The sequence below is a fragment of the Oxyura jamaicensis genome, chromosome 7 (assembly GCF_011077185.1).
Source record: "Oxyura jamaicensis isolate SHBP4307 breed ruddy duck chromosome 7, BPBGC_Ojam_1.0, whole genome shotgun sequence".
In the NCBI taxonomy this organism is placed as follows: domain Eukaryota; kingdom Metazoa; phylum Chordata; class Aves; order Anseriformes; family Anatidae; genus Oxyura; species Oxyura jamaicensis.
Genome location: NC_048899.1, coordinates 13,458,780 through 13,472,980, shown reverse-complemented (window position 1 = coordinate 13,472,980; position 14,201 = coordinate 13,458,780). Strand labels below are relative to the sequence as shown.

The window sequence follows — 14,201 nt, the reverse complement described above, 5'->3', positions numbered from 1 at the left end:
AGACCTGGTTGTTCAGGGCTTTCATCCAGTCTGGTCTCAAAACCTCTAAGAGTGGTGATGATGACACAATCTCTTCGAGCCCCTGCTCCAAAGCCAAGCTGTCCTCATGGGGAAGAAGATGTTCATGACGTCCAGGTGGAGCCTCCCATTTCAGTTGATACCTGTTTTCCAAGTCACAGTGAGTAGTCTCCAATTATGCTCCTATAATTGATGGTATATTGCATCCAATATTTTAACATTCTTGGCAATTCAAACTAAACTTCGTAAAGCTGTCTGAGAAAAATATTCCAACTACATGCAGTAGGTGTAACTGCTTTTATTACCTAATTGAAAATTAACAAAACTTGAAAGAAACAACAACAACAAAAAAAACAGCATTCATGTGATTAGCTTGTTGGGATCCTCTTTATTCAAGTGAAACAGAGTGATGCTTTATAATCTTGCCTTCATCAGCACAGTGTACTTTCATTTTTTGTCAATCTTGTTTATAACAGCTAATTGAATTTTTGCTTTATATGCTAAGAATAGGCAACCAACATTTCCACATTAATAATCAAATCTGAACAGAAAACATTCCAAGGCAACATTATCACATTTATTGACTTATGTAAACTATGTCAAAAATAGATGCTTTACTTTTGCTTCTTTGCATTGTTTGTACTAGAAAGAATTTTAATGCTTTTTTCAGTATTTGAGGTATATTTATATGCTGTAATATCAAACAAATTTCTCTTCAATGGTATTTTGGTTAAAGTGCAAAAATTCACTAAAGCCATTCAGAAGAAAAACATTTTGTATATGTTTCATAGACTTGCAAGAAAATACTTAATTCTTCACACTTTATTTTGACTTTCTTTTTAAATACATAAACATTCATTTGTCCTTAATGTGCCAAAGATTTTAAAGAGAAAAGTTTAACTTTAGAGTACTTTAGAACCACAACTTTGGCATCAAATCAAGTGAAAGGAAATTACAAAATGGTCCCCAATACCTTTAGAATCCGTGGACAATCCGGCTTTTATGGCACCAAATACACTCCATTAGAAAAATTGCTTGTTGAAGGCACAAAGTATTGCTTTTGAGTTGCAGGCTAATTTCCGTATGATGGTGCAGCTTCAAAGTGTACGTACACGTTACGTTTGTTTCTCCTTGCAGTTCAGAAACTCATCGAAGACAAGGCAAGAAAGGCCATAATGCATACTGCTGTTGCAATAGATCCAGCTATTGATGACATTGTACATTGTCCAGTTGAACTGGGGAGCAGTCACTTTTTTTTTCCTGGATTATACTATTTATTTCACCAAAGCTAGGTGGCAGTGCAAACTTATCCAGCTGAAGAAACTTTCTGTAGTAGCAGAGCAGTGATTTGAACCATGTTTCTATTCCGTCATTTGCCTTTCCGATGCGTGGCTTCTGAGGATGCCAGTTTGGATGGTATTTATCTGTAAACTTCACAAGAACTTAACCTAGCTCTCCAAATGACTTAGTAAATACTTTCAGGTGGAGGATTGAAAGATAACATTTGGCCCAGTACAGTTGGCATTTTGGAGTGTTTTGAGTACATCTGTTTCTCTGTCATGTGAAGTCTTTCTTTCAGATACTGGAAGAATAACAGTACTAAATACTACTATGCTAAGTATTATAGAAAATCTTCAAATAAATAAAAATAAATATTTGCTTATAAAAAACAAACAAACCTCAGATAGAAATATTTCACTGCAGAAGTCCAAAACATCATGGAGCTGATAATTAAGGAAAGGACAACCAATTCTGTCATTTTTGTAAGTACCTCATTGAAAATGGCTACAAATTATGATCTCCAATACATTATTCTTTCTACAGCTGAGAGAGGATGGTGTACTGTAACCACACAAAATTCCCTGCTCTAAATCCACCTTTGTCCACCTCTGACTTTCCTGGCTCTGGCTTGCCTGGCTGTCTAAGTCTCTGCAATACCGTAGCTGTGTCTGTGAAGCCAAGCTTATGAGGTTACCTTTAGAAGCCCAAGAGAGCTTCTGATAGCTGTTTTCTACATCTGTGCACTCTACTTATGGTCCTTCTATTGGTTTAAGCTACTTTACCCATGTAAAATTGTCAAAGCAAGATGAGGGGGGATTTCTTCTTGAGTGTCTAAACAAAATATTATTGAAACTTGAAAATGAATAGAATAATTCATGCTATTATGTTTGAGATCCAATTTTTTCTAAGATTGGTCAAATTTTACTTTCTAAGAACTCTTTGTTCTGTTAACTAATGATTCTTCCCTTTATCTGTAGTGTTCTGATGTTTGAAACCAGAGATGTTATGTATGGTATCTCAAATATTAAGACTTCAAAACTGAAACTGTTTTACCATTTTCATATTAGAAAATTAACTGTACATTAAGGTGTAGTCTTCCATACAGATGAAGAAAATAAAGTGTATTTTGTAAGAGTAAGTGAACTCACGACCTGTTTTCATTTCATTGGTGTTTCTTCTGTGACTTAACCTGAACCTTAATTCTTCATTTCAAAATGAGCTTTTATTTGCCCTCTTAGTCATCTTTGTTCCCACTTGTAAAACTCCAGCTGTCTCTTTCGTTCTTGTCCTGAGCGACTGGTTTGTATTGCCTTTTGAAGAAGCCAATCTGAAATACATAATTTTGGAATCTGTTAGTGTATGTCAGCAAATCTTTGTTATCAAATCTAAACAGTATAACATGAAATAAAATAAAAAGCATATATATGGTGCTTTCGAATGGATGGTATATGCCATTGTTTTGTCATTACCAAGTAATCAATTGTTATTCATCAATTTAAAAGGAGTTGCTTTTAATTTTAACATTCAGGGATGGGTTATACTCTCCTGCTGTCATGAGTAAGAACAAGTTGACAGTGAACTGTCCATATAATCCTTTTTTTTTTTTTTTTAATGTGAAATGGTAAAATGGCATTTGGGTTTAATCTGTTTCATTTCTACTCTAGGAAAAATGATGAATGGAGAAAGTCTGCATGTAAGTAAAGGCAGCATTATCTTAATTATTTGTTAGAGAAGCTGCTTCCTTCATAGTTTTTTTTTTTTTGTTTGTTTGTTTTTTTTAATCTATCATAGGCTATTTTAGTATTTATGCATCAGTTTAAACCATTTTGCTCTGGCAAGAAACTGTTTTGTAAATTATTATTGATCATGTGTCAATGAGCACCACCCCACAAAAACTAATCATTTGATATTAAATTATATAAATCATTTACAAACAATAGATAGCACAATAGATAGTGATAAAATGAGAAAATAAAAGAAAATGGGGAAGTATTTTTGAAAAAAACAGTACATTAGGAATTATGTTTTTATAGAAAGGACAGATCATACTAAAATACTATTTATCTTTTAAAGCTGCATTAACAGATGTACAGATCCACCAACAGTCTGAATTCCTCACTCGAGAGCATTTGAGAAATACTGAAAACCTACCTTCCATAATATAAATGAAAGAAGCAAAAACAAGGTAACGCCAGCTATTAAGCCTATTCCAATAATTAGCACAGTAACATGGTATTTTGGCTTTTGGTGGTGCACTCCTTCTAAATAGACCTGTAAAGTGGAAAATAAGTTCAGTATTATTTTTTTTCTAAATGATGCTAAAACAAACTTGGAAAATGAATTAAATTCTCAAATAATTAACACTGTGTTCATAGTCTGTGTATAGATATGTACAGAATTCCACAATTGCTGTTTTTTTCTAGTTTAACAATTTTATCATGGATTCAGTAAGAAATTTCTTACATATGCTACTTGCTTGTCCTTTTGTAGTTCAATAACTTTTTCATTTTTTTCTGGTGATGCTGTTGCTCTGACTTCAAACTTCAATGCTGATGCATCATCCTGATTTTAAACAACGACAACAACAAAATCACATCTTTTCAACACATTAATTCTTACCCAGCAAAAATGGTAACACAGCTGCTCTCAGAAACAGAATCTCACACAAGCACACATGGCTTCATGCCTTTTTCTGATCACAAAACAAATTAGTACCAGAACCTGGAAAAAAGCCCAGTTGGGTTTTGCTTAATGCCACATCCATGCTGCTTTTCTTAGAAAAGCATAATTATGAGTTGGAATTAAATCCCAAATCCTACATAACCCAGCCAGAATAGGCAAAGTAATATATACTATAAAATTAAGTGACAATCTAAAATACATCTTTTTTGGTTGTTGGCACTTTCATATAACACTTTTAAATTTAGCATTGAAAAGATAAAATATGTACTGCCTATCATTATTCTAATATGCTAGTGTTTGGAAAAAAAAACAAAACAAGAAGTTTATATGCAGACAATACAAATATGCCTTGAAAAATGCCTCTAAGTATGAAAAATTGACGTTACCATTTCTAAAAGTGAAGGAGTAGCCTCCAGTTGCAATTGAATGGTTGCTTCTTTTCCACTTTCCATGTTTCCAAGCTTGCAAAGTATTTGTAAGCAAAGACTGTCATTTTTCATGCAGTACTGTAGAGGGGAGGGAAAGATTACAACTCAAGTTTATCAATTTTATCTTTGTGATATTAAAGACACTCAGGAACAGATTAAATCAAAAACTCTGTTTGTTCTTTAAAGGTCAAACTGTAGCTCTTTACTGTCATCCCATTCTCAACCCATGAACTATTCATCCTAGGTGCTAAAGAAACAGTACAAGGTACCAACCTAATTGTTATAGAACGTAACAGGTCATTTTTCTTAACAGGCCATTTTTTATACAGAAAAATGGTGATTGTAATAATTTGATTATATGTATATGTTTTTACAGTTATTTCAAATTAGGTTATACTAAGAATGATATATGACAGTGACTGTGATACACAGCAAAAGCAGTATAATGGACTATTTCTTAAATACTGCAGTGTGAGAAGGCATTCATGCATGGACAGCTAGCACTATTTCACCCAGCTTTGAAGAAAAAAAAACAAAAACACGTGCCTTCACATTATTATATTCTTTGTCCAAGACTGCAATGCCTAAGTTCTCATTTGAAAAAAAAAAAAAAAAAAAAAAGTTTGATACTTTAGGGCAGGATCACCCTCAAGCAGTGTTTGATGTTCCTGTAGTATGCTTGCCTTAAGCCCCACATTAAAATATTTTTCAAATGTCTAGATTCTTTTAAGATTAAAGTATTAAAGCTGTACATTATTATCTAGTTCTAGGACATGGAGAATTCCATGAGAACAAACCCTTGGAAATGTACCACTGGAACAGCTCTTCTGGTTTGGACTACATAGTCAAGTATCTGATCACCAGTAGGGATAAACTCGAACAGGCCAGGTATGTACAATACTGTCTCAGCTTCCCAAATATTTTTAATAGGAGCTTCGTGAGCCAAAAATGATTTCCATATGTTCAGTATTACTCAATGACTGTCAGTCCCATTAACTTGTATGTTCTCCCTTGAAATTCACTTCTATTTTTAGCATTCACAACATCCTTTAGTAAGAAGTTCCACCATGAGTACTACTTGCCTTTCATGATACTTTTTTGATGTTGAAAAGGCAATGAATGTTTGATCTGCATCCTCTGCACAGTAAAGACTCTTTCCATATGCATAACTTTCCATTTGTCATTGAATTTCATCTGCTGTTCTATTTGCCCACTCATTTGGTTACATAACACTTCTGCAGTTCTTTCTGGGTGCCTGTCATCCATACCCATTTCAGTGGCATGGCATTAATCAACTTCCTCTCCTCAGTTCTCACCTCTTCCACTAAGTCACTTATAACTATGCTGAACCTATCACAGGTCCCAGCACAAATCCTTGGAGGACTGCTCCGGTGACCTCATTATATAAGATATACCAGTATCTTTAGGCTCATTCATACAATCATTCAGTTGATACTGATGCTAAAAGATAGACCTTACCATGTGTCTCTTAGCAGCCTTTGAAAAAAAAATGACAACATCCTTTAACATATTTCCATTTTTTTCTGCTGCATTACAGTTTCTGGGATATTTATTGTAGGAGCATTGTCCAACTGTTGTCTGGAAATAAAAACAACACAATCAGTGCTTGCTTTTAAACATCAGGTAATAAACAGGAGACAAGTCTCTGAAAAGCAAGAGCTTAAAAAGAAGGCAACTTTTACTTTCAGAATTCTAAAATACATGGGGCTGAAGATCATCCTAATCTTGTTCACTCTGCTTCACCATAGCTAACATATTTCTACATTTCCCTGTTACACCGAGTTACACAGAACATTTTGGAAGGAACTATAATAAGCTAGAAAGGGTCTTGTGTTTTTTGTGCTCATTTGAGTCAACTACCGTGGGCATATATAGACGTAAGGCATGTGTTGTACCCTATTTTAGCTGATTATTATGAATTTATTAATGTTATACAAAGGAAGGACTGTATACTGTATGTTCTGCATAACAATAAGTGTCTATTTTATATGAAATACCTAAGGGTGATGGACTAGTCTTTAAAGAGTTATCCGATGCAGAAATACTTTGATTTTTAATACACTGTACTCTGCTACTTCCAGGAACAAACTGGCAAACACAAAACACAGATGCATGCCAAAGAGCAAGCTTTTCACAGATGCAGTCACTGAATTCAGTGGCACTCCACTAAGAACCTAAGGTATTAGGTAGATTTGAAAGAAAGGAGTAGAAATTTAATACACACTTGGTAGCTAGTCCTGTTATGCTCTTGGTTTTCTTAGAATTCATACAGATAATAAAATACTAAATAATCTGTGCTTACCTTGATATCCAAGATGTTAAATAATTTGAAGTCATTGGGTGGAAAAGCATTAGGTATCATTATTTCTAGGTTTATATTTGGAGCCATACTTGGTCCTGCACTGATAACCTTGTGGGGAAGAATGTTATACAATTGAAGATTTAATTCATGGTAGCTATTCAACTAACAAACATATTTATACAAAATATGAGTTTTACAGAACTGGGTAGCACCTGTATTGTTATGCTGACATGAAACTGAATTCTGCTATAAGCTCTAATATTTAAAAAGATGAGTCGCTTGATTTATTCTGCAGGCTTACTGAATGTAGTGGGTTTATGTGACAAGGTTTTGGTAGCAGGGGGCCATAGGGGTGGCTTCTGTGAGAAGGATCTAGAAGCTGCCCCATGTTTGGTAAGGGCCCCACTGCTGACCAGAACTGAGCCAATAAGTGATGTTGTTTGCGCCTCTGTGAGAGCAGATTTAAGACAGGGAAAAAAAAACGCTGCGCCACACAGCAGCTGGGAGAGTGAGAGGAGTGAGGAACAGCCTTGCAGGCGCCAAGGTCAGTGAAGAAGGAGGGGGAGAGGTGCTCCAGGCGCCGGAGCAGAAGTCCCCTGCGGCCTGTGGTGAGGACCATGGTGAAGCAGGATGTCCCCCTGCAGCCCATGGAGTACCACGGTGGAGCAGGGTTCCACGCTGCAGCCCGTGGAGGAGACCACGGTGGAGCAGGTGGCCCTGCACCGACGGAGACTGCGGCCTGTGGAAGACCCCTGCCGGAGCAGATTCCGGGCCGGACCTGCAGCCCGTGGAGAGGAGACCACGCAGGAGCAGGTGACCTGGCAGGAGCTGCTGCCCGTGGGGGACCCAGGTTGGAGCAGTTTGCTCCCGAGGGATGGAGCCCGTGGTACGGACCCATATCTGGAGCAGTTCTTGAAGAGCTGCTGCCTGTGGGAAGCCCACGCTGGATCAGTTCAGCAAGGACTGCATCCCGTGGGTGGGACCCCACAGCACAGGGGACGAGAGTGACCAAGAAGGAGCGGCAGAGAAGAATTTCTATAGACTGACCATAGCCCCCATTCCCCTGTTCCCCTGCGCCGCTCGGGGGGAGGAGGTGGAAGAGGGGGGATGGGGGGGAAGGTGCTTTTGGTTTCTTTCCTTTGTTTCTCACTTCTCTAGCTCGTTCGTAATAGGCAATAAATCTTACTATCTCCCTATGCTGAGTCTGTTTTGCCCATCACAATAATTACTGCGCAATCTCCTCGTCCTTATCTCAACCCTTGAGCCCCTTTCATCGTATTTTCTCCCTGTTCCTCTTTGAGGAGGGGGAGTGAGAGAGCGGTTGTGGTGGAGCTCGGTCACCCACCCGAGCGAAACCATCACACTGAATAAAGGCTTTTCTGAACCAAATGAGTGGTGTGTACTTCTGATGACTGCCCTGAGGTCATACAGACTGCCTTCCGGGAAAATGTGCAAAAAGAACTAAGAGATTAATGTCTGTCTCCTGCTTTTAATCCACTGGAGACCAATCTGATACCCAAAGATCCTCTTATAAGTAGCTCCTAGTTTCTTTTGCTTACTCTAACATAATTCCTTTAAAACTGTTTCCTAATGGAAGTAGTGGCAGGTCAGAACTGCTCTACCACTTTCAATTTTGCATGTATATTTCCTTTTCTGACCATTCAGTGGAAGATTGTCCAGGCCAAACAAAAGTGTTCTAAGAGGGATTAACAGCCACTTTCATCGCTAATGCTTAAAAATTGCTTTTTGCCCTTGTACTTCTAAAAACTTAGTGACCTTATTGACTATGCAGACTGTTTTTATATACACTGAAAATCTAAGCATTAATCTTCAAAACAAGGATAATAGGTTTTACAAAGAAAAGCTCTTACATGGAAAGTGAAGTTGATATTCTCCTCCATACACGTAACTGGTGATTCTTTCTCATTTGTTCCATAAACAAACGAAGCTGGTGTTACAAATCTAAAACAGTTCAGAAGTTATGTAATAGAAGTTATTTAATAGATTTGATATATAGCATTAGCATAACTTTCTGCTCTGTACCATCTCCAGTAAGGTTAATTCTAAGAAAAGAATTACCTGAGTTAAGTAAAGCCTGGAACAGAGTAGAAGGCCTCTATTTTTGTACAGTTTCCTTTAAAGAGGCAGATTAATCAGAAGTTACAAACCAAAAACTAATCTCCATGAATATACCACGACAAACCTAGAATACAATCCATGGTAAGCAAGGGATGGAATGTAACAGTCTAATTTCACATTGAGAAAGGCATCTATGGAGCAGAAGGAGCAATGTTGTGAGAAATGGTTGCTCTTCTCTTCAACATCCAACTGAGGTATCTCTTGTTTCCTTAGGGACTTTCAGTTCTATCTTCATTTCCATCTTAAGTTTTCAAAATTAATTTGCATTTTTCAGGACTGTTTGTTCCAGAGGAACAATAAAAGGCATCTAGAGAAAGTTGCTATAAAAGTCTGATATATCTTTGTTTTCTTCTTGAGATATTTAATTGGATAGTCGAGTAAAATACAGCTGCAAAACTCATTGTGTTAGAATTAGTAACTGATGCCATCTGTTACTGGAGTAATTGACAGAATATCTATCTTAGTTCTTAGATTAGCATTCATTTATCATACTCAGTGTGTAAGACCCTATTTATGCACATTTTCAAAATTCTTTTGTGGCTTTGTGTGTGTGATTAAGTCCTTCAGTAAGGTTTCTCACACATTTTTTTTTGTGGAAACTGATGTAAACATCCTGCCCAGCTCTTCAGTTTTGAAAAAAAACTTTTTTTTAAAGAAAACCAAATGAAATAGCACTGCTATGCTGTTATTAAAGAAATGCCTATTTCTATTTAAAATATTCCAGTTCTCAAAAAATACTAGTCAATTAAGAGACAAATCCAAAGGACCACTGATACTACTGGTCTCATCCCACAATACTGGAAACAAAACCTCAGAAATGGATGGGGCGGACTCCAGAATAGCTGTGCCATCTAATTCCCAGGATTTTTCAGCTACGCTGTGACTGCTTAAAAGCTTTGGGAATTCAGAATAGTAAGAAAACAAGTTTTATGGATGTACAGGTATCACAATAGCTGACTTACCCATGAGCATTTAATTCAATCTCATACTTCAGAGGTACAGCTAAAGTTAGCGTGTTATCCAGTAACATGTTTCCATCTTCATTTTTGCTATAAAAGCAGTGGGAGAAGTATTAGTATAAAATGCATTATCGCATGCTATGTATTATTTCTATCAACAAATTCTAAATGTATCTTCCAGATTATTAAAACAAAAACATTTTATTGGTAACAAGGTGTTAAAACGCATTAAAAGATTTTATATAGGCAGAAACCTAATTTTTAGGTAGTGTTTTTTTTTGTTTTTTTTTTTAATTTCCCTTTCTCTACAGATTTTGGAATGGATGCTCTTTCTTGCAGTCTTTCCAGTGTTCTCTATTCTGTTTTTCAAAGCTGGGAGTATTTTTCATTGAGCATTTCTTATTATACATTACCAGCTAGCATTAATGATGATATTGAGGTCGTCATCTGCTCTGGTAAATGAGCTGGCATCCAAGAGGAAACTAAAATCCAGCTGCAGAACCAAAAAAAAAAATGTTTATATTAAATAATAGTGTGTCTTACACAGTTTTAATAAAAATATTTTATTAAATTCATATAGAACTTCTTGCTCTTTCTAAAAAATATCCAGACTAAGAAAATACTTGCTTTTTGCATCTTCCAGTCCTTTTCATTTAGCTTTGCACATTTGTTCATAGCCTTAGTCAACTTGTTTAGGACACCAACCACAATCACATGATACACAATACAAAGAATGTTGTCCCTTAATTCAGAGTGTTCACGTAACTAATTTTAAAAGGAGCAGGGAGGGTCAGATACCAACACGATAACAGACATAAGTTGGGAATGAGGGAGATTTTGCATTTTTTTTTTGTGAAATCACAGTAACATACTTAGGGTGTTTTAAAGCAGGAACTTCATGCATACCTTACCTTTGATTTTTGATCAACATACAAATAGCCAACGCTGCACTCAAGTTTCACTACATGAATTTCTTTGTCTAATACTTCACAATGTATCTGTTTTTCTTCCTAAAATGATGGAAAATTACTAGTGATTAAAATTATTTCTTTCAGACATTTCAAATTACATGCACAGACTAAAATTGGTTGGTTTTTGTCTAAAATAGATGTTTGTTTTTTCACTGATGACATACACAGAATATTTATAATATTAATGACTACTTTAATGTATCTTTACATTGACTAATGCATACCTTTACATCATTTGCCCTCCCCCCCCCCAAGAAGCTAAGTTGTTTAAATCCAACCTCTGAAAGGTGTGGGTGGTGGGCATTCTACACAGCACTGTGGGATCATTTATTTTAAAAAGACGGAAAGTGAGAACAATTCGATCTGTGATTTCGTAAGACTATGTGAAAAAGGTCAGATTAAACAAGATCTTTGTGATCACTGGAAACACATTTGGAAAGCAATTTTTTCCTTTATTTTTTACCATTATATCTTGTTACTGATTAAATAGTACCTATTCTGTGGTTTATGTAGCTGAGCATCTAAGAACGTTAAAAGTGGTTTTGTCAACCATTTTAGTGTATGTGACGGGTTAATTCTCCGTATCTAAGGAAACTCAACAATCCATTATGATATTTAGAAAATGTCTGGCTGAGAAATAAAGATATCAAAGGATTACCCTTTGACAGATTTTCTTGTACTTACCAATTCTAAAACTCGAATGAAATAAAGGCCTTTAGGGACTTGAATGTGGAGGACAGTTTCATATGCATCATCTCCGACATTGTGCAGAGAAACATTCAACAACAAAGTCTTCATACTTCCAACAGCAAGATAGGCCTTCTTATCATGAGGTCTATAAAAATAAAGATCATAATATTAGTGAAAAATTACTCTCTATACAGATGATATAGGAAAAAAAAAATTCTTCTCCTGTTCCTTTAGTTAATGTCATCTGGTTCTGAAAATGCTGAGCTGGAAATCACTAAGAAAGCATTTATTCAATCCTCTTAACTGAAATTATGATAACAGATGATGGTCGACTGCAGCACTGTGCCTTTCAATACCTGAGATTATTAATTTGAACGGTGTTATCAGACCTATCATGCTTCTGGCTTTTACAGGATCAGACCTTTCCTTTACAGAAGATAATAGCAATGTGCTACTGCTGCAGTATTTTCAGATATTATTTCAAAATCTCCTCAAATTAATATGTCACAGGCCACAAGGAGGGTAAATGATCGTGCCTATCTTGTGATCTATGTAATGTTCTGTAATCATGTTGCAAGTCCAGACACCCTATGAGGGTCTAAAAGTAAACTTCAGCTTGACATTAAAGTTTAATTAAGACTTGTAGAAGGGTTGCCTAGAAATAGACATTTATCAGATACTCTGGCTCGAAACCAAAGCATTAGTCACTGAACACCTTTGGGATGGAAGCTGGCACTTAGACAAGCAACAGAAGGTAAAAGCACTGCATAAGCAGATAGGTTCCAAGACAAAAGCGAATTAAAGAGAAACCCAATGTTAACATTTCAGTAGCTTGATTAAATTTAGGTTACATTTTAAAGTTATTTTACTACTTATATGCTTAGCATTCAGTCCTCTTATATGCATTAAAGCCAAGCTCATTAACAAGACACCATCATAAAGATGCCTCCCAGCTTAACACACAAGTACACAAAAGCACCAGGTGCACATCTGGGACTAAACAAAGCTGAACCAGAGCTTTACCCTGGTAATCATATTTCATTCTTCATTAAAAAATGTGTGATGAAGACTAGAAATTTACAGAGCAGGCCAAAATCTGAGCAATTTAAACAAAACATGATAGTGTATACATGAAGACTCATAACTCAGTAAGTAAAGCATTACATTGACACTATTTGATTTCATTCTTTTCAGACTAAAAGTGTTTGCTTTGCTGTTCAAGGATAATGAATGCATTCTGTCTAGACAAAATAAATTAATGCTTCATAGCTAACTAGTTTTTAATCGAGATACCAGGGGCACAATGTAATTTAAGGTGATACTTCACACTATCAAGATATTTAGCGTATTTATTTACACTGAAAAGCTGCTACCGATACCTAATGCTGAGCAGGTATGTTACCTATTTTCCTTTCCTAGAGCTTTGAAATAGTTACAGACTTGCATTGCTAACATCACAAATGGAAATGCTGCAAATCTTTCTTTCTGAGAAGTTTATGGAAAGCCTAAGAAAATGAAAGGGCTTAAGATTCATGCTGTGGGCTATGCCTTAAAGTAGACAGAAAGATACTCATCTTATTCTGAAATCTATGAAGACAGATTTCGGTTCAGGATCACTCAGGTGTGATTAATCAGCATTGTGTGTTTGCTATCATCTTTTGGTGTCATTTTAGGTTGTGCTATGAGATAAACTCACTATCTCAATTAAAGTAGAATCAACTTTAAATTACACAGAAAAATCCAAGTCTCACATAAAACCAAACTAGCTGAGATACACAAGAAGTACAACTTTTCTGTTTTTGCACACCAATAGCCCACAATTCTTGCTTCAAAGTATAATATTGAATAAAGAAAAAGGTTATGATGATAAAATGTAATTTAAAATCAAATCATTAAAATGTATGCTGAAAGGTCGGTACATGGCTTAAAACTTAGTAAATATGATGCCAAATGGAAGTATATCTCGCAAAACATTGCTTAGTGTAGTAGCGATTCTTCAAGACAATAATAATTTTAATACTTGGAAAGTGCCTTAATGATCTTACATAATAAAAGTATTTAAACACAATACCTAATTGGAAGCAATGGAAAAAAAATGAAACATCCTAAAAGGGATCTCAAAAAATGTTGGGCTGTAAATGAAAAGAAAAAATCGCCCCAAATTATTTTTTGAAAAATGCAAGCTAATTCATGTAGGAAAAGGAGTCAAAACCTCGCATAATATTCAACCATCTGTTGTCTCAATCAGCAGTATAAAAATGAAGATGCAATATTTTTAAAGTAAATGAAGAAAAGGAACCACTTAATTATTTATAATTGAAAGGATAAATATAGCGATGTCTTAGTAGAAGACTCAAGTATCTTCTTTGTACAGTGCAAGTATAGTACCTTCATAAAAGCAGCAGAAATAATTGAGTTGTCAAAATATTGGCAGTTATAAGGTCTACCTAATGAATGTGCATTGTACTCCATATTTTAGCTCATTTGCGTATGAACCACAGAACACAAGTTTATCCTTTTGTCAAGCTGGTAGTACTTTATGAGCTGTAAAGTCTTCTAATTATGCAAGAACGCATGTACAAACTTGTACATTTCTTATACATTTCCTGAAACACTTATAATTTACAAACATTCGTCAACTAAACAGGTTTTTCTTCCTCATACATTTCTGGGCGTCCATTGTCTACTTTTGCAAATTTATTTTATATTG

General features: G+C 35.7%; 1 protein-coding gene across 2 annotated transcripts in view; it reads right to left on the bottom strand.

Annotated features, from left to right (window-relative positions):
• Nucleotides 1-381: 381 nt before the first annotated feature.
• The window catches only part of ITGA4 (integrin subunit alpha 4), a 38,901-nt gene continuing 25,081 nt past the window's right edge, over nt 382-14,201 (bottom strand). For both annotated transcript variants that reach the window (XM_035331483.1, XM_035331484.1), the window contains 11 exons: nt 11,486-11,636; nt 10,742-10,840; nt 10,244-10,323; nt 9,834-9,920; nt 8,604-8,694; nt 6,733-6,840; nt 5,889-6,008; nt 4,368-4,487; nt 3,763-3,861; nt 3,451-3,570; nt 382-2,626 (listed from right to left, as the gene is read on the bottom strand). In XM_035331483.1, the coding sequence (XP_035187374.1) occupies nt 2,534-2,626; nt 3,451-3,570; nt 3,763-3,861; nt 4,368-4,487; nt 5,889-6,008; nt 6,733-6,840; nt 8,604-8,694; nt 9,834-9,920; nt 10,244-10,323; nt 10,742-10,840; nt 11,486-11,636 (1,168 nt within the window). In that variant the 3' untranslated portion in view covers nt 382-2,533. The remainder of the gene's footprint in view (nt 2,627-3,450; nt 3,571-3,762; nt 3,862-4,367; nt 4,488-5,888; nt 6,009-6,732; nt 6,841-8,603; nt 8,695-9,833; nt 9,921-10,243; nt 10,324-10,741; nt 10,841-11,485; nt 11,637-14,201) is intronic.